The sequence below is a fragment of the Somniosus microcephalus genome, chromosome 33 (assembly GCF_052327205.1).
Source record: "Somniosus microcephalus isolate GS21.2 chromosome 33, FLI_Smic_1.0, whole genome shotgun sequence".
Lineage (NCBI taxonomy): Eukaryota > Metazoa > Chordata > Chondrichthyes > Squaliformes > Somniosidae > Somniosus > Somniosus microcephalus.
In genome coordinates this window covers 31,035,944-31,055,474 of record NC_141019.1, presented here as the reverse complement: position 1 = coordinate 31,055,474, position 19,531 = coordinate 31,035,944, and the positions used below count along the sequence as shown (strand labels likewise).

Here is a 19,531-nt window from a genome sequence, read left to right as displayed (position 1 = left end):
ACATGGGGCTGCTCTTGTCCACCTCCTGGGGTGGCCAACTTCAGAGTAATGGGATGTACACTCACCCAGTTGGCTGGGGTCAGTACTTATGTGAGGAGAGTCAAAAAATACCTTTCAAAGGAGAGAGAGAAAAGCAGTCACGCCCACAACAAACAAAATTACAAATTGCTGCTTTTTCTAGTGCCCAGCGAGGAAATGTGTTGCCTAGAGACACAACTCAACACTGCTTATTATTGGTTTTGCCCCTACTTTTGTGCTTGTGACCATGCTGAGGGGGGAGGGGTAGCTTTGAGCAGAATGGGGCCCTTTATCCTTTGGTGCATCCTGGGCAAATACCTGTAATCATTCGAGCGTTTATTGCTCGGTGAATTTAACAGTAAAGTCCCGAAGACCAAGGCAAAAGACAGACAGCATAGTGTGGATGTTGATTGAGGGCGGGGAGAGCATTTACAAATAATGAATCTTACAGAATTTTGGTATCTTCTAGCAATGCTACCTAAGTGAGTGTGGTGTATATTGGAGCAATGCATAAAGGGCTAGGACTCTGACAGGGTATGTCATAAACGCCACGTGCTAGCAGTAGAACGGCTTGTATGTGGAAGTAAAATGTCCTCTTGCTTTTCTCCCCCACAGGCGAATGCATACGTAGAAGAGTAACTGACGAACGCGAGTTGCGCATTCCACTGCAATACGGGTAATTTTCTCTGATGTTTATTAAGGCTGTCAGACACCGGACCCAGTAACACATTTGCTAAGAGTAGAGGCAGCTCCCAATTGCGAGCAACTCGCACAAAGAATCAGGTCTTCGGTAAAGGCCCGTCTGATCACTGCGTGGATCTCTATCTCTACCAGCTGTTGGTTTCAGGACCTACTGAAATCCCCAACTGTAAATGTCATGGTCGCTTACTTTTCGATGTCTTTGGTGGCTCTGTCTCTCTATCCAGCCTGGGATCTTTTTTGTTGTAGTTCCTAGGCAGACCTGCTGAGGACCAGATATTCTAAGAGTCTGACTAAACCACGTCAATGTCTTGGGCTTGGTTATCTGGGACACTGATTCCAACTATCTTCTTTCCCTGATGACACTGATTCCAACTATCTTCTTTCCCTGATAACATCATTTCTTGGCCTCTCAATCTCAAAGGTCCTTTGAGACATCTCTGATCAAAAGCAACAAGCCGTTGTCCCTGAGCTAGAGCAATGCCGTGCATTGTAGGTCTTGAATTAGATTGGTAATGGCCAGTTCTTGTTCCCAGACCTTTCATAACACTCCAAACGCTTCATCTGCCTAACATTGCATAAGCTTTGATGTAAAAAGACTACTAAGCACTTGGTTTGAGTATAAAACAAGGCTTTAATCAACTGTTTCACAACCATGAGATTCTAGTTACTTCACTAGTTCCTGGTTACAGAAACATCCTGAGCAAGCTGGGCCCACGCCCGAGTATTTATACTCCTTGGACGGCGCCACCAGCTGGCCGCCCAGTGTTACTTCATGAGTCATTTCTTCATGATGATAAGATTCATGACAAGCTTCTCTTATTGACTCATTCTGTGTAGCAATTAAATTAGGGTAACGGCGGGTCTCCCTATCTTCCGGGCTCCCTCCCACAGTTATGTGAGTGTCACCTGCAACTGGTTCCCTATTTCTCTAGTTCTGATATTTTCATCGTGAACTATAATTTTTGTCGACGTCAGTCAGAATGTGTCACCTTCTCGCGTTCTGCGTAAGAACTGTCAGCGCACTTCAAAATAATTCATTGTGTGAAGCACTTTGAGACATTTTGATGTGATAAGGCACTATATAAACACAAGTATTTTTATCAAAGGGTCTCATTTCCTCTCTGCGCTAATTTTACAGCATTGGTTAACACAGTTGCATGAAATTCCTGTCTGCGCTATTTTTATGAAGTCTATTTAAAATCAACATATTAACTCTGTTAGCTTAAGGGAGGAATTTTACCCCCATGATGTTAATTGAAACTCCAAAGGAGATGGTCTCCAGCCAAAATGCCTGCTTCTTTTCCAAAGTAATGCCACAGTGACCAGTTGATGAGAATGTGACACAGTAGTGGTGACCCCACTGTCCTTTGTCTTTCTTCATTCTTGATGCAAAAACCCCATTCTTCATTCTCGATGCAAAAACCCCTGAGATCCTGCTACTGCTCCGACACACCTCTGGTTACTCAGCATCTTTACTCCTGGTGATCATTTTTTTTCTCTCTCCTGCTTTCCTGAAGGCGCTGACGCACGCTGAGATATGGTTCCACGGGCACCAGCAGTCCCATGGTACCTTGCGCAAATGTCTGAGCCTCAACACTGCGTGTGAGGCAGGCTATTTTACCAAGTGGCCCATCACAGCTGAGCCCAGTCCTGTTCTCACGCAATGTACACCCACATACACTATCCAGCAGGGGTCACTGGACAGTGCTGAGTTGCCAGAACCTTGGCTGATGTTTTTTGTTTCCTTCTCTAGCCCAGGGACGCTGAGGCCAGTCATAGCTTCCCTACTACATCCCTGGCCAAGATCAGGTAATTGAGCGCAAATCAGGGGATTGAACTTGGGACAACACTGGTCTGGACGGCTTAGCAACACAATATTATGGAGCCCACTTCATTTCTGGTCTTTGGAGACAACCCACACAGTCTCTCGATCTTTCACCAGGCTCGCACTATCAGTTGCTGCCTTGTGCTCATGTTCTTGATAGCGGATACTACAGCCTCTTCTCTCTCCTCTCCGGGCAAAAGATTGCATCTGTACATGACTTCCCCAATCGAAGGCTGATTCTCAACAGTTCGGTATCCGTTGTATCTCTGATCCCGTACGGTCTGAATGGCCCAGAGGCTTTTACTGGGGTGGCTGACAGGATCCTGCCCTGTGGATCCTGTGGCTCCTTTGCTTTCCTGGATGTCGGGATGATGATGCCCCCGTTTCAGTCCTTTGGCTGATTTTCTTGCTTCCCTGGGCTGTACCTTCTCCATCTCCCTTTAACATTCCAGCTCAGCTGTAATCCATTCCTATGCAGTTCTGTTTCTGATAAAATGATTTGTATGTAAGTTCATTTCAAAATAAAATACCCCCCTATTTATTAAGTGGTTTCTCTGCTTTAATTTTATTTCCCTGCCACACACACACACTCTCACACACACACACACACCATTTTTCATTTGGGCGATCGGACTGGCATTCAGCTACCTGGGCTCTGCCAGGGCATTGAAGCTACGAGTGTGTCCTTGCCCTCGGATCTTTACTGATCATCTGCTTTCAGCAATGGAGCTCATCGCCTGCAGCACTGGTTCAGAACAGGCCTGTTCTTCCCCACTGGTACAATAGGTAAATGCACTCCTCAGTCTGGCACGGAGGCGGATTGTGGCACCCCTGCTATCCTCCCGACTGAGGTCAGCGAACTCCGCACAAACCAGGAATCGTCCCCGAGAGCTTCCTGGTCTATATGGCTCAGTACCGCACCATGCACCGTATTTACCAATTGCGGCAGTGGGGGGCGTAATCTTTTGCTGTGTTTTACTAGAATAAAGCTACCTGCAATGAGAGGGAGAAATGGATTTTTGGATGAGGGTTTTCTGATTAGCGCGCACTGTACGGCTTCTGGAGTGGATTTCCAAAATCCATTGCCATCTGGCTGTCAGAGATGGCATTCCTCCTGTTGCTTCTGTGTACCAGACTCCGTAATCCTTCTTGCCAGCAGTTTCAATGGAATGATCATAATAGCTCCTTCAGACTGCTCTTCTTCCTCCAGCACCTTTCAGCATTCCTCTCAAGAACTGCAATGATGTGGCTCCAAAGGCAGTGAGTTACTCTGTCGCCTAAATCCTCCTAAGGAATCTCCTGCTACAAGACCCAGCAGGAAACTAAAAAGTTAAAGGAGAAAATCTTTCTCTTTCCAATTGCAAGTAGTCTGTACTAAAAACTGCTTCCTGGTCGTGCTGCTGTGGCTCCTGGTGCTGTTGGCCGTGGCTGCTCTCCGGCTGCTGGTGCTGTTGGCCATGGTTGCTCTCCGGCTGCTGGTGCTGTTGGCCATGGTTGCTCTCCTGCTGCTGGTACTGTTGGCCATGGTTGCTCTCCTGCTGGTGCTGTTGGCCATGGTTGCTCTCCTGCTGGTGCTGTTGGCCATGGTTGCTCTCCTGCTGCTGGTACTGTTGGCCATGGTTGCTCTCCTGCTGCTGGTACTGTTGGCCATGGCTGCTCTCCTGCTGCTGGTACTGTTGGCCATGGTTGCTCTCCTGCTGCTGGTACTGTTGGCCATGGTTGCTCTCCTGCTGCTGGTGCTGTTGGCCATGGTTGCTCTCCTGCTGCTGGTGCTGTTGGTCATGGTTGCTCTCCGGCTGCTGGTGCTGTTGGCCATGGTTGCTCTCCTGCTGCTGGTACTGTTGGCTATGGCTGCTCTCCTGCTGCTGGTACTGTTGGCCATGGCTGCTCTCCTGCTGCTGGTACTGTTGGCCATGGCTGCTCTCCTGCTGCTGGTACTGTTGGCCATGGCTGCTCTCCTGCTGCTGGTACTGTTGGCCATGGTTGCTCTCCTGCTGCTGGTACTGTTGGCCATGGTTGCTCTCCTGCTGCTGGTGCTGTTGGCCATGGTTGCTCTCCTGCTGCTGGTGCTGTTGGTCATGGTTGCTCTCCGGCTGCTGGTGCTGTTGGCCATGGTTGCTCTCCTGCTGCTGGTACTGTTGGCTATGGCTGCTCTCCTGCTGCTGGTACTGTTGGCCATGGCTGCTCTCCTGCTGCTGGTGCTGTTGGCCATGGTTGCTCTCCTGCTGATGGTGCTGTTGGCCATGGTTGCTCTCCTGCTGCTGGTGCTGTTGGCCATGGTTGCTCTCCGGCTGCTGGTACTGTTGGCCATGGTTGCTCTCCAGCTGCTGGTACTGTTGGTCATGGTTGCTCTCCAGCTGCTGGTACTGTTGGCCATGGTTGCTCTCCGGCTGCTGGTGCTGTTGGTCATGGTTGCTCTACGGCTGCTGGTGCTGTTGGCCATGGTTGCTCTCCTGCTGCTGGTACTGTTGGCCATGGTTGCTCTCCGGCTGCTGGTGCTGTTGGCCATGGTTGCTCTCCGGCTGCTGGTGCTGTTGGCCATGGTTGCTCTCCGGCTGCTGGTGCTGTTGGCCATGGTTGCTCTCCGGCTGCTGGTGCTGTTGGCCATGGTTGCTCTCCGGCTGCTGGTACTGTTGGCCATGGTTGCTCTCCTGCTGCTGGTACTGTTGGCCATGGTTGCTCTCCTGCTGCTGGTGCTGTTGGCCATGGCTGCTCTCCTGCTGCTGCTGCCCTGGCCCATCTTGCTCAACACAGACTGTCTGACTGCCATGCAAATCCCAGGTGCTCTGACCTCCAGTGTTATCAGCAGAATTTTCTAACCTCCAGGCCAAAGCCTGGACATCGCTGACCTCCAGACTACACCCAGATCTTTGTCCCCCCAAACTGACATCAGTCCCTCCAATCCCCAGGCTAATTCCACACTCTCCGGCCCATCCCAGGACCACCCCAATCGCCTGGCAACCCCCAGACCTTAAATGTCAGACTGGCCCCGGACTCCAGTTGTCTTTCTCGATCCTCTATTCAAAGGACTTTGTAGCCATGTACAGGTTATTCTTATGGTTTGTATATACTCTTTACTTCGAACGTTGTTGACCTTGGCATTTGCAGTTGTTCCCACCAGGCCTTGCACTTCGACCTCCCACCAGGCCTTGCACTTCGACCTCCCACCAGGCCTTGCACTTCGACCTCCCACCAGGCCTTGCACTTCGACCTCCCACCAGGCCTTGCACTTCGACCTCCCACCAGGCCTAACTCAATTCCTATTTGACCTGAAACATCAACCACAACTTGTGTCACCACCCTCTGCTAATTCTGTAACCACTATTGCTTCTGTTCCCCTGCGCACACATAATGGATGTTGCCCTTGAACAAAGCTCTTCTGCCTCTCTACCCTACTTACCTCATTCTCCTCCCATTTTCCAGTTCCTCTCCTCTACGTTCCCATCTCATTAAAAGAAAACGACTCTCTCCTTGCTCCCCAGCCCAATCTATCACCAACCCCTGCTGCACTTCTTTCTCTCTGCTGGCACAGTGCACTCACCCCTTCCAAACAGGCTTACAGCTTTCCTCTGCCTCAAACTGGGCATCCTTCACCACCCCCATCATGGCACATACTGGTACCTCTACCCTAGTCGTTGCCCAACTGCTGTATTCCTCTCTCGCAACGACCAGAGTCCCAGAGAGAGGCACTCTCGGGGATTAATCTCTCAAACTTTTCCCCCAACAACCTCCTTCCTCTTGTGCGCTTCTGAATCTCCCTCTAGCCCCAGCGAGTCTTCTCTTGCTCCCACCCCCTTACTGAACCTCCAGTCACCCTTCTTCTCTGCAACGCCCTTTAAAAATGTCTGCTTCTCACGAACAAGATCCTCCCCATCCACTGCCCCTTTTTCCTATAGAAACACATGCACATACTGGGCTTGACTGAAACCTGACTCACCAATGGCACCTCCTTCTCCATCACTGGCCACCCTCCTTCCCAGCTTCACGTTCCACTATATCTTTTGTCCAAATCACTGGTGGTGTGTCATGCGTATCCCCAGATCCCACCTTAGCCTTAGCCTATCTCCTCATTCCTCCATTTCTTTCTCCATGTTCAAACACCTCACTCTGTTCCACCTCTCCTTTGAGATACTTTGTGTCTGCCACCTCCACTCGCCAACCTCCAAGCACTTTCCTCACTGCAATCTCTCCCCTGCCCCTTGTCTGCCCTCAGCCTCTACACTGAACAACTCCTTATTTTCAAAAGTTTTAGCTTCACCTGAGCTCATCCTCCTCCACCTCCGCTTTCCTCATCCCTCAGTCTCGCTCTCCACATTGATCGCTACAACACACCTACTCCTTCAACGTATGGCCTTGACATTAGAGCTGTCTGTCACCCACAGGGTTCTCTCCAATCATTTCCTCATCTTTCTATTAAATGAACCCCGGCCTGTCCCAAACCCCTCAGCCTGTGTTAAATTCATCTTGTCCATGAAGCCTACCCCCTGCTCCCTCGATCCTCTCTCTACTTTCCCTCTTCAGTCCCATGCTCACTGCCATCATTAACCTATCTTTACCCTCTTGGCACTGCCCCTAATTCCTTCAAAACTGCTGTTGTCATCCCCCACCTCAAAAGAAATAAGCTCAATCCCTCCATTGTCTCCAACTACTGCCCTATCTCCAACTTCCCCTTGTTTTCCAAAGTCCTGGAACACATCAATGCTTCAGAATGGCACTCCCATCTCTTCCCTATTCAAGATCAGCTTCTGCCCGGCTCACACCACTGAGACTGCACCGGTCAAAGTCGCATGGCATTGGATGGGACTCATTGTCTCTTCCCAGCCTCCTCAACTGCTCCACTGCCTTTGACACTGTTCTCCCCCCCGGCTCCAATTCTCCAACTCCAAGGCTGTCGCTGCGCTTTCAAACTACCCAAACGACATTAAGACCTGCAGGAGCTGAATTGCGCCAACACTCTCCTTTTCTGTGACCCACCTATACCCTCCGTAGACTACAACTCATCCAGAATTCTGTGGCCTGTATCCGTCTGCACAAAGTCCTGGAGTCCCTTCACCCCTGCCCTTGCTAAGCTGCACTAGCTCTCTGTGCCACAGTCACTTGATTTTAAGTTGCCCATTCTTGCATTCAGATCTCCTGTGGCCTCGCCCTGCCCCACCCCACCTCCGTGATCTACTCCAACCAAATGGCCACACAAGTACCTTTTGTTCCGCCATTACCGGTTTGCTCCTCACTTCCCACTTTACTGGTTGTTCTTTGAACTACTAGCTCCCCATCCTCTTGCATTCCATCCCTGTATCCACCCGCCCTGCCACCTCCCCTTCCTATTTTCAAAAGCCTCCTTAAAAATCCTTCACTTCAACAATGCTTTCACTTCCTTCCTTTCGTCCCCCTGCTCAATGTGCAGCTTTTTCTCTGCACTGTTCAATTCTCTGAGAGCTCTTTCTGCACACAAGGAGAGCCACCCGAAATGCAAATGGTTGCTGGTGCATTTTTTTAATCTCACCTTGAGGAGGTGGCAAGCGAAGGCCAGGCACTTCCCCATCGAAAAGGAGGGCAAATTACTGCCGGCACAGGCACGATGGGCCGAATGGCCTCCTTCTGTGTTGTCTGATTCTATGAAGTCGAGGCGAGGGGCCAACCTCTTTCACCTCCAGAAGGGGCCGTTCACATCCAGGCTCTAGCAGGCAGTTGAAGAGCGACCTAGGCAGAGGTCAGGGGTCAAGCTGTCTGCCCAGCCCCTTCCAACTGGAATGGTTCATGATTCAGAGGTACATCATAAGCTGAAAGGGGCGGAAAAAAAAGATAAATGCCTTTTTTAAAAATAAATTTCAATTTGATTTTTGATTCCCAAATGATAAAGATATTGTGTTTGTCAGGTGGAAGCGTGAGATCAGAATAAAGACTGTGGGGAGCCGCCTGCACGGGGAAACCACATATTACGCCCCCTGTGGAAAGAGGTTACGTCAGTTCCCTGAAGTTATTAAGGTAATTACCTAAAAAAAAAACACTGCACAATGTGAAAAACTTTCTAGTGTATAATAACTTAAGTTGCCTTTGGGAGATACAACAATAAAGGTTTTTCTCCTGCCTGGGTTTCTCCTCATCTCTCCTGAGGGCATTGACTTGTTATTGGAATGTGGTTCCACTGGTGCCACCCTTTATTAACTCTGCCATTCTTCCTCTGTGAGCCTAGATGGTGAGTGCCACGGGGCTGTTTGAACATGGTGGGGGGAGCACACCCGAGCCCAAATCCTGTCCTCGCCCAATGTCCCCACACATGCAGAGGTCATCAGGAGCAAGAACGATGGCTGATTTTCCCCTCCCTAGCCCAGGGACACTGAAGCACCTAAATTTCTGCCTCAATCATGATCAGTTAACTCAGCACCTCTGGCTGAATACCACACCAGATGGTGCAGTTACACACCGAGCCATTGGAGGCGTTGTTTTCTACTAGTTGCCATTCTTTGGTGTGCGGGTAGGGATGCTCACACTGTTTGCAGACCTCTGTCTGTCAGTCCTGCTCTTAATCCTGTCAGTAGAAGGTATACAGACTAGGACTGGACATTCCCAGGTTTGATCCTTGGTCTGTGCTGTGCTTGCTGATCTCAGCCAGGGTGGTATTGATGCTACAATGGGCCTCAACGCCCCCCTGGGTTAGAGAGAGGAAAACCAGCTAGGATTCACGCTCCTGCTCATTATCCAGTGCTTCCTACTGGAAAGTTGGCAGGTAGACATTGGGTGAGGAGAGGATCGGGCAGCTATGATATCCCCCCCATGGTCAAATAGCCTGCCAATACTCACTCTGTAGGTTTGGATATGAATACTGACCATTTGGACAAGATACTAGAGGGCAGCCAGCACCCATGAAACTGGACCCCAGCAAGGAGTCTGGGCCTTCATGTGAGGAACATAAGAACATAAGACGTAGGAACAGGAAGGAAGGGGAAAAAATTGTTGAGAAAAATAAAGGGAATTATTTTTTAAAAAGCAGTTTCATTCCAGAGAACATTGTTCTACCCTCATAAGAAGCTTCATGGATAATTGGTTCCCACCTTTATTTTTATTTTATTCTTGAGAATTTTTTTTAGCAGGCAGACTGAGACTGATCTCTGAGCATGATCATTCCAAAGTGTGGTGTACCTGCCTCTCACCAATAACTGGATTGGTCCTTTTATATTTTCGCCACTGCCATGTTGTCCTTCCTTAGCCAGGAAGGTGGAACTAACTACAGCAGACTTTTTCATCTTCACTGTCAGTGCTGCTGCTTTTGGCCACCAGGCGGCACTCGTACCCCCATGGGAGGGGGGTCCCCCTGTGGGAGACACTCCAGGTAATGGTGCGACCGAGAATCAGCAAGACTTTCCCAAGAGGCTACCTCGTTCAGTGGCTGACATTTGACCGTCTCCTTTTAATGAGCCCAATGTTGCATGGCTAAAATGTCCAGGATTGCCTTGGCCCATCATGCGCTTTTGGACCCAGTCCGAAACTAGGGTCCTAAATCTGAACAAAGCAAACTACGTAGGTATGAGAGGCGAGTTGGCTAAGGTAGGTTGGGAAACTAGATTAAAAGATACAACAGTAGAAAAACAATGGCAAACATTTAAAGAAATAATTCATAATTCACAACGAATATACATTCCTTTTAAGGAATAAAAACACCACGGAGAAAAATGGTCCACCTGTGGCTAACCAGAGAAATTAAAGATAGTATTAGATTAAAGGAAGAGGCTTATAATGTTGCCAAAAAGAGTAGTGAGCCTGAGGATTGGGAGGATTTTAGAATTCAGCAAAGGAGGACCAAGAAATTGATAAAGAAACAGAAAATAGAATGAGAGTAAACTAGCGAGAGACATAAAAGCTTCTATAGGTATGTAAAAAGGAAAAGATTAGTGAAAGTAAATGTGGGTCCCTTACAGGCTGTGACAGGAGAAATTATAATGGGGAATAAGGAAATGGCAGAGAAATTAAACAAATACTTTGGGCTGGATTTTCATTGAGGAGGCGGGACTACAACTCCATCGAGTTCTAGCCAACCCACGTGATTTTGACTTGATTGACCAGGCTCAGCAGGTCAATTAAGGGCCACCCGGCAACAGGTGACGTCACAGATTGAAATGTCATCTGTCAAGACCTTTTGACAGATGAAATATCAGCGTTTCACAGCTGTTTGAAGCTGTCAAACACTGACAATCTGTACTCCAGGTTAATTCCTTCCTCTCAGGATGATTTAGAGATCTCCCCAGAACAGAAAGTAGAGGCTGCAGATTTTGACAGATCGCGGCCATTCTGCTTTCTGTGCCGGTGAGATGAGGGACTCCCGAGAGCTGAAGGAAGGAAGGCTGTAAAGGTTAGTAGAACTTCTTGAAACACTTTACACAGACTAACCACACTTACCTCTGCACTCATGCACCCATCACTCACCTGAACACCGGACAACTCGACCCCTTCATCCCGACGGCCCGCTTCGCTAACTTGGCGTGGTTTGGAGCCGTTGGGAATCCCACATTTCAACAATGAAAATAGGGATTAGGCTAAAAACTGCCCGTTAACTACCTGTTAACAGGCAGTTAATTGGCACTAATCCCCTTCCCGCCTCGGGGAGGCGGGTCCCAGTGCGGGGCGGGTACCCGCCTCCCTTGAAACTGGCATGGAGGCAGGTTGGGGGCGGGATGGGGTCGGGACCCCCGATTTCGGGGTTTTAAACCCCACACGCCTCCAATCCCAACTCCATGGCCCAATGAAAATCCAGCCCTTTGTGTCTGTCTTCACGGAAGAAGATGCAAAAAACATTCTGGAAATAGTGGAGAACTAAGGGTCTAGTGAGAATGAGGAACTAAAAGAAATTAGTATTAGTAAACAAATAGTACTGGAGAAATTAATGGGACTGAAAGCCGATAAATCCCCTGGACCTGATGGCCTACATCCTAGGGTTTTAAAAGAGGTGGCTATAGAGATAGTGGATGCATTGGTTGTCATTTTCCAAAATTCCATATATTCTGGAATGGTTCCCACGGATTGGAAGGTAGCAAATGTAACCCCACTATTTAAGAAAGGAGGGAGAGAGAAAATGGGGAACTATAAACCGGTTAGCCTGACATCAGTAGTAGGGAAAATGCTAGAATATTATTAAGAACGTGGTAACAGGGCACTTGGAAAGTAATAATATGATTGGGCAGAGTCAACACGGATTTATGAAAGGGAAATCATGTTTGACGAATCTGTTAGAGTTTTTTGAGGTTGTAAGTAGCAGGGTAGATAAGGGGGAACCAGTGGATGTGGTGTTTTTGGATTTTCAGAAGGCATTTGATAAGGTGCCACACAAGAGGTTATTAAACAAAATTAGGGCTCATGGGATTGGGGGTCATATACTAGCATGGGTTGAGGATCAGTTAACGGACAGAAAACAGAGAGTAGGAATAAACGGGTCATTTTCAGGTTGGCAGGCTGTAACTAGTGGGGTACCGCAAGGATCAGTGCTTATCGTAGAATCATAGAAAGTTACAGCACGGAAGGAAGCCATTTCGGACCATTGTGTCCGCGCCGGCCAACAAAGAGCTATCCAGCCTAATCCCACTTCCCAGCTCTTGGTCCGTAGCCCTGCAGGTTACAGCATCCCAAGTGCACATCCAAGTACTTGTTAAATGTGGTTAGGGTTCCTGCCTCTACCACCCTTTCAGGCAGTGAGTTCCAGACCCCCACAACCCTCTGGGTGAAGAAATTTCCCCTCAAATCCCCTCTAAACCTTCCACCAATTACTTTAAATCTGTGTCCCCTGGTTTTTGACCTCTCTGCTAAGGGAAATAGGTCCTTTCTATCCACTTTATCTGTGCCTCCCATAATTTTATACACCTCAATAAGGTCTCCCCTTGGCCTCCTCTGTTCCAAGGAAAACAGACCCAGCCTATCCAGTCTTTCCTCATAGCTAAGATTCTCTACTCCCGGCAACATCCTTGTAAATCTCCTCTGTACCCTCTCTAGTGCAATCACATCTTTCCTGTAATATGGTGACCAGAACTGCACGCAGTTCTCTAGCTGAGGCCTAACTAGTGTTTTATACAGTTGAAGCATAACCCCCCTGCTCTTGTATTCTATGCCACGGCTAATAAAGGCAAGCATTCCGTATGCCTTCTTAACCACCTTATCTACCTGGCCTGCTACCTTCAGGGATCTGTGGACATGCACTCCAAGGTCCCTTTGTTCCTCTACACTACTCAGTGTCCTACCATTTAATGGGTATTCCCTTTCCTTGTTAGCCCTCCCCAAATGCATTACCTCACACTTCTCCGGATTGAATTCCATTTGCCACTGTTCTGCCCACCTGACCAATTTATTGATATCTTCTTGCAGTCTACAGCTTCCTTCTTCAGTATCAACCACACAGCCGATTTTAGTATCATCTGCAAACTTCTTAATCATACCCGCTATATTCAAGTCTAAATCATTGATATATACCACAAAAAGCAAGGGACCCAGTACTGAGCCCTGCGGAACCCCACTGGAAACAGCCTTCCAGTCACAAAAACACCCATCAACCATTACCCTCTGCTTCCTGTCTCCGAGCCAGTTTTGAATCCAACTTGACACTTTGCCCTGGATCTCATGGGCTTTTAACTTCGTGACCAGTCTGCCATGTGGAACCTTATCAAAAGCCTTGCTAAAGTCCATATAAACTACATCAAACGCACTACCCTCATCGACCCTCCTTGTTACCTCCTCAAAAAATTCAATCAAGTTTGTCAGACACGACCTTCCCTTAACAAATCTGTGCTGACTGCCCTTGATTAATCCGTGTCTTTCTAAATGAAGATTTATCCTGTCCCTCAGAATTCTTTCCAATAATTTTCCCACCACCGAGGTTAGGCTGACTGGCCTGTAATTACTCGGTCTATCCTTTTCTCCCTTTTTAAATAACGGTACCACGTTAGCAGTCCTCTGCTTGGGCCTCAGCTATTCACAATTTATATCAATGATTTGGATGAGGGGACCAAATGTAATATATCCAAGTTTGCTGATGGTGTAAAGCTGGGTGGGAATGTAAGTTGTGAGGAGGATGCAAAGAGACTGCAAGGGGATATAGACAGGCTAAGTGAGTGGGCAAGAACATGGCAAATGGAATATAATGTGGAGAAATGTGAAGTTATCCACTTTGGTAGGAAAAATAGAACAGCAGAGTATTTTTTAAATGGTGAGAGATTGGGAAATGTTGGTGTTCAGAGGGACCTGGGTGTCCTTGTACACAAATCACTGAAAGTTAACCTGCAGGTACAGCAAGCAATTGGGAAAGCAAATGGTATGTTGGCCTTTATTACAAGAGGATTTGAGTATAACAGTGAAGACGTCTTACTGCAATTATATAGGGCCCTGGTAAGACCACACCTGGAGTATTGTGTAGAGTTTTGGTCTCCTTACCTAAGGAAGGATATACTTGCCATCGAGGGAGTGCACCGAAGGTTCACCAGACTGGTTCCTGGGATGGTGGGATTGTCCTATGAGGACAGATTGAGTAGACTATAGGCCTATATTCTCTAGAGTTTAGAAGAATGAGAGGTGATCTCATTGAAATTACAAAATTCTTAGAGCTTGACAGGGTAGATGCAGGGAGGATGTTTCCCCTGGCTGGGGAGTCTAGAACCAGGGGTCACAGTCTCACAATAAGGGGTCGGCCATTTAGGACTGAGATGAGAAATTTCTTCACTCAGGGTGGTGAATCTTTGGAATTCTCTACCCCAGAGGGCTGTGGAGGCTCAGTCATTGAGTATGTTCAAGACAGAGATCGATAGATTTTTGGATATTAAGGGAATCAAGCGATATGGGGATCGGGCAGGAAAGTGGAGTTAAGTTAGAAGACCAGCCATGATCTTATTGAATGGCGGAGCAGGCTTGAGGGGCCAAATGGCCTCCTCCTGCTCCTGTTTCTTATGTCCTTTACTGGAGAGTGTTAAAACCCTGTTAGTGATGGAAAAGTATTTCAGTGTCTTTCGACTAATGACCAGCCTTCCCCAAGGAGATCACCAGGCCTTCCTGCTTTAAATTGTAATGTGACGAGGTCTTTTAAACCTCTTGGGGTTTTGACATTTTACAAATTGTAGAAAGCTTGTGCTTATTCTAGTGAGAATTCTAACAGCAGAGTGATTGAGCAGAAGTGAAAGGCTGTAAAAGTTAACCCTGTCAGATTCTATCTAGTTACCCTTCATTTCACGGCACAGAGTTAAGCCACGAACTGTCAATTGGAAACCGATAAGAGGATTATTTTTGTTCTTTTTCAGTACCTGGTCCGAAACGCAGTGACTGAAGTCAGTCGGGAACATTTCAGCTTCAGTCCCAGGATGAACGTGGGAGAGTTTTTTGAAGCACGAGATTCCTCTGAGGTCTGTATAGGCTTTTGTTCCAGAATGGAAATTCATTCATTTATTTACCTTCATTCAGGTTTTAGTGCCCTGCTTCCAACTTTAACCAAAAATTTACATCAGCAAGAGCCTTTGAGGAAGATTTCTACACCACCTACTGTTCCCCAATGTTACGAGTGAAGATGCAGTCTTCACCCAAGATTCAGCCCATGTGCCTGTGCAGTTCAGCTTGGGGAACTCGGAGGCGGGTCACTTGCCTGTTGATCCTCCCTCTCCTTCTGTCGAACCATTTGCCTATCACCTGGCACTTCTCCCTGACAGTCAAGATTGGGAACAGGACATGCAAGGAATGGTTGGCATGAGCCCATATCCTGCCACTCCCTGCCCATTGGCATTGCAAACCCCTGGCATCTCCCCCTATTGAACATACCTTAAAGGGCAGCACAACAAGTTGCATTTTTGTCGCGCTCCTCACACAAAGCTCTCCGCCTTGTCCCTTTTTGTGTCCGTCTGAAGCAGCGATTGCTCTTTGTCTTACTTATTCAGGATGGGCAGTGGTGTAAGCTCAATGCGGAAGAAATCCCTTTACGGATTAAAGCCATGATGGGCAGGCGGGGGCGGCCACCAAATCCGAACAAGCAGCGAGCCCAAAAACAGCCAAAGGTCAAGCGAGGTAAAGGAAGGCCACCAAAGGTCAAGACCGTGACATTGCTAAACAACACGGATGCCAAACTCATGAAAAAACTCGAATCTCAAGGTACAATCTGATTTCATTCCTTTTTTTAAAGCAATATAACCCCGTTTCTAGTTCCTTCGTGACACTATTTATCAATATAAAGTGCATGTTTTACATTTTTGTAATTCTAATCCTTCCCAGTTCCCACTCCTCTCCCAACTTTATTTTTCCATTTTCCTCCTTTCTGCTCCTGAAGGTCCTTGACGCATGCTGGGGCGGTGTTCCAAAGGTGCCAGTGCGGTCCAGTATCTCACCCCAGCCATTCTTCATATGTGAACTCAGTGAATCACAGCTGGATCCTGTTCTCACCCACCTTCCACGTGTGTGCACGTTGCAGTGATTGGCATCGTGGGCACTAGATGTCAATGAGGCGTCGGAACCCTGGCTGATTTGTCCCCCTCCCTAGCTCAGTGCCAATTAGTGTCCTCTTACAGCCACTCCGTACAGGCCGAGGATCGAAGCTTCCTAGTTCAGTACATAGAAACATAGAAGATAGGAGCAGGAGTAGGCCATTCGGCCCCTCGAGCCTGTTCTGCCATTTAATGAGATCATGGCTGATCATCCAAATTCAGTACCCTGTCCCTACTTTCTCCCCATATCCCTTGATCCCTTTAGCCTTAAGAAATATATCTAACTCCTTCTTGAATCTATTTAATGAATTGGCCTCCACTGCCTTCTGTGGTAGAGAATTCCACATGTTCACCACTCTCTGGGTGAAGAAATTCCTCCTCATCTCTGTCCTAAATGGCTTACCCCTTATCCTTAGACTGTGACCCCTGGTTCTGGACTCCCCGACCATTGGGAACATCCTTCCTGCATCTAGTCTGTCTAGTCTGTCTAGTCCTGTTAGAATTTTATAAGTTTCAACGAGTACCACACCAGATTATTCATTGAACCGTTGGAGGATCCCCTTCTCCTCTTCTGTTTATGTCTCTCTTGGCCACATACCATTCCCCATTCAAGAGCGTAGTTAAGTGTCCTGTTCCCAAGCTTCCACCAATTCTATCCTTGAGCGGACCTTAGGCGGGGTGTTTGTCAACAGGCCCGGATTGTTTGTTTGTCTCTGTTCAGCTCGTCCCCTGATGAAGTGACTGGGACTGGGAAGTCACTGTGCGCTCTCACCTCTGAGTCAGAAGGTTGTGGGTTCAAGTCCCACTCCAGAGACTGGAGCACAAAATTCAGGCTGACACTCCAGTGCAGCGCTGAGGGAGCGCTGCACTGTCGGAGGTGCCGTCTTTCAGATCAGACCTTAAATCGAGGCCCCGTCTGCCCCCTCAGGTGGACATAAAAAGAACCCATGGAACTATTTAGAAGAAGAGCAGGGGAGTTCTCCCCGGTGTCCTGGCCAATATTTATCCTCAACCAACATCACTAAAACAGATTATCTGGTCATTGTCACATCGCTGTTTGTGGGAGCTTGCTGTGTGTAAATTGGCTGCCGCGTTTTCTACATTACAACAGACTACACGTCAAGAAGTACTTCATTGGCTGTAAAGCGCTTTGGGACGTCCTGAGATTGTGAAATGCGCTATAGAAATGCAAGACTTTCTTTCACTGTGAGCAGAATTACAGTCAAAATCTGAATCCTACCAAGCTCTTGGTTCCTTTTTTTTGAAGACTATTCTTGCTGGCCTCCAGAGTTGCCATCTTTACACTGTTGGCGAGCCGAGACATTCTGTAACAGGATGTTTTGGTACACAGCCTTGGTTCCCAGCACCCTGCACTGCTCATTGATTTCAGTAGAGCGACTGGGAGGGGCAAAGCTGCCCACTGAGACATCACCTTTCACCTTTAGGGGCATGGTAGCATAGTGGTTATATTACTGGGCTAGTAATCCAGAGGGCTGGGGAATTTAAATTCAGTTTAATTAAATCTGGAATAAAAAGCTAGTGGATTGTTGTAAAAACCCATCTGGTTCACTAATGTCCTTTAGGGAAGGAAATCTACTGTCCTTACCTGGTCTGGCCGATATGTGACTCCAGACCCACAGCAATGTGGTTGACTCTTAACTGCCCTCTGAAATGGCCGAGCAAGCCACTCGGTTGTATTTAAGAAGACGGCTCACCACCTCTCCGACGGTGTCCACATCCCGTGAATGAATTAAAAAAAAAAAAAAAATCCCGCTTCATAAGTGATGCAAAGATGCTGGTGCATGACAAGATTTGTAACTTTTAATTTATGAACGATTTATTTTTATTTAAAAAATTAAATAAGTGCAAGTGTATTTTTGTGGGAATAGAGCCTTACCTTGGAGAATTCCTTGAAAGATTCCGTGTGATCCTGTCCGTCATTTTGTCGCAGGTGTACAGGACCTGCAACAACCCAAGTTACAGTTCCCATATCGAGACAGGCCAAGTGTCATCCACCGCACTAGGAATGCACGGCTAGCCATATAAGGAAGCTGATGTAACAATGTTGCCTTCGGTGACGCTGATTGCGCCGCTCCCCTGTCTTTTCTTGCTTGCAAGCCAATAAGCGCCTGGCAAGTGAGGCTTTAATGCTAGGCGCAGGAATGATCCTGCTAATCCTGTGGGGTTTCTGCTCATTTACCAGGGTAAAGGTGAAACTGTATTGAGTGTTGAGAGGCTCCCTTGGGGGTTTCAATAATGGATCCTTCCGCAGTCTGTCCAGCATTTCACAATGAAGCCCAGTAAATAGATTATTTATAATTAAGGCTGATTTGAATTGTGGTTTGGCTTTGCTGAAATATAGCTCACATTTTATTACACTCACATGCTTCCTGATTGTTCATTATCTTACCAGGGCGATTAGGGTGAGTTGCTTGCCCAGAGGGGGAAGAGGCATTGGGTGTAGCCCACTCCCTTCCACCTTTTTGAGACTGGTCACCGAGGGCTGGGAGCAGGTTATATGCCCAGCCCTCTCAGCTGGCGAGTGGCGCAGACCCGTGACATTTTAAATAGGGCAGTCTCCCCCACTCCTCCTATAGAACAGTTGTGTTTTGCCACGGGAAGCAGATGTTTTTGCACAGCGGGGGGCATAAAACAGGCGTTATCAGATCGGCTGCCCGTTATCCGATTTGGGCGGGTGTATAACTGGCAGCAGCTCTGAGGCTGCCCGTTTTGCCCCCCCTCACCCTACCCTGCCAGAGTTGAATTTACTTGCTCCCCCTGTTTTTTTCTGGTTCGATTGGACACAGTATAATTGAAAGCTGATTGATTAATCCACTTCTCTTTGTGATTTTACTTTTAGCTGTTCTGAATGAAAAAGAGAAGCAGAAGCTGAAAGCATTGATGAATAAATTGAAGCAAAAGGTATTTGAAATGGAAAACCTCATTAAAATGTCATTTGAATTCAGCCAGCAGGGATACAGGACACAGGGGGCTGGTAGTGGGTTTGAGTGCGGCCTAGGCTGCTGGGGATAAAGGCCTTCTCAGCTGACAGCTGCTAAAAGTTCGACATGAAATGAGCTTAGGTGGGTTTTCAACCCAGTTGCCTGGAGACCTGAGTACGCTGGAAATAAAACATAATTCAGTGCTAATTGACACTAATTGGCCAAGCTCGTCAGAGAGGCTGCAAGGGCGGCTTGTGCAGTAGATTGCCACACTGATGTTGGCGTTTTCTGAGATTGGGGTTAAGGCAGTCCAGAGGGAGCTCTGACTTGCATCTAACCCGTGCCTGGGTCTGACACTGGGTGCAAAGAGGAAGAATGTTTAGCTGTTAGTTCTCTTCCCCACTCAAGAGTTTTGATTGGCATATGCACAGTGAGAAAATTAAACAGTAAGCAGGAGCTGACAGAACCTAGACACCTTAAATAAGGATTACCTTTTACCTTCTCTCCTGAAGGTCCTGACTTGCTGGGATACAGGTCCACGGGTGCCAGCAGTTCCCTGGTACCTCACTCAAGGGTCCATTCTTGATGTATGAGCCTGGACATGTGTACTT

General features: G+C 47.7%; 1 protein-coding gene across 3 annotated transcripts in view; it reads left to right on the top strand.

Moving 5' to 3' along the window:
• Positions 1-19,531, top strand: part of LOC147097089 (bromodomain adjacent to zinc finger domain protein 2A-like) — a 145,209-nt gene that overhangs the window by 88,854 nt on the left and 36,824 nt on the right. For all 3 annotated transcript variants that reach the window (XM_085972904.1, XM_085972905.1, XM_085972903.1), the window contains exons 6-10: positions 634-694; positions 8,422-8,530; positions 14,812-14,913; positions 15,439-15,649; positions 18,839-18,900. In XM_085972904.1, the coding sequence (XP_085829030.1) occupies positions 634-694; positions 8,422-8,530; positions 14,812-14,913; positions 15,439-15,649; positions 18,839-18,900 (545 nt within the window). The remainder of the gene's footprint in view (positions 1-633; positions 695-8,421; positions 8,531-14,811; positions 14,914-15,438; positions 15,650-18,838; positions 18,901-19,531) is intronic.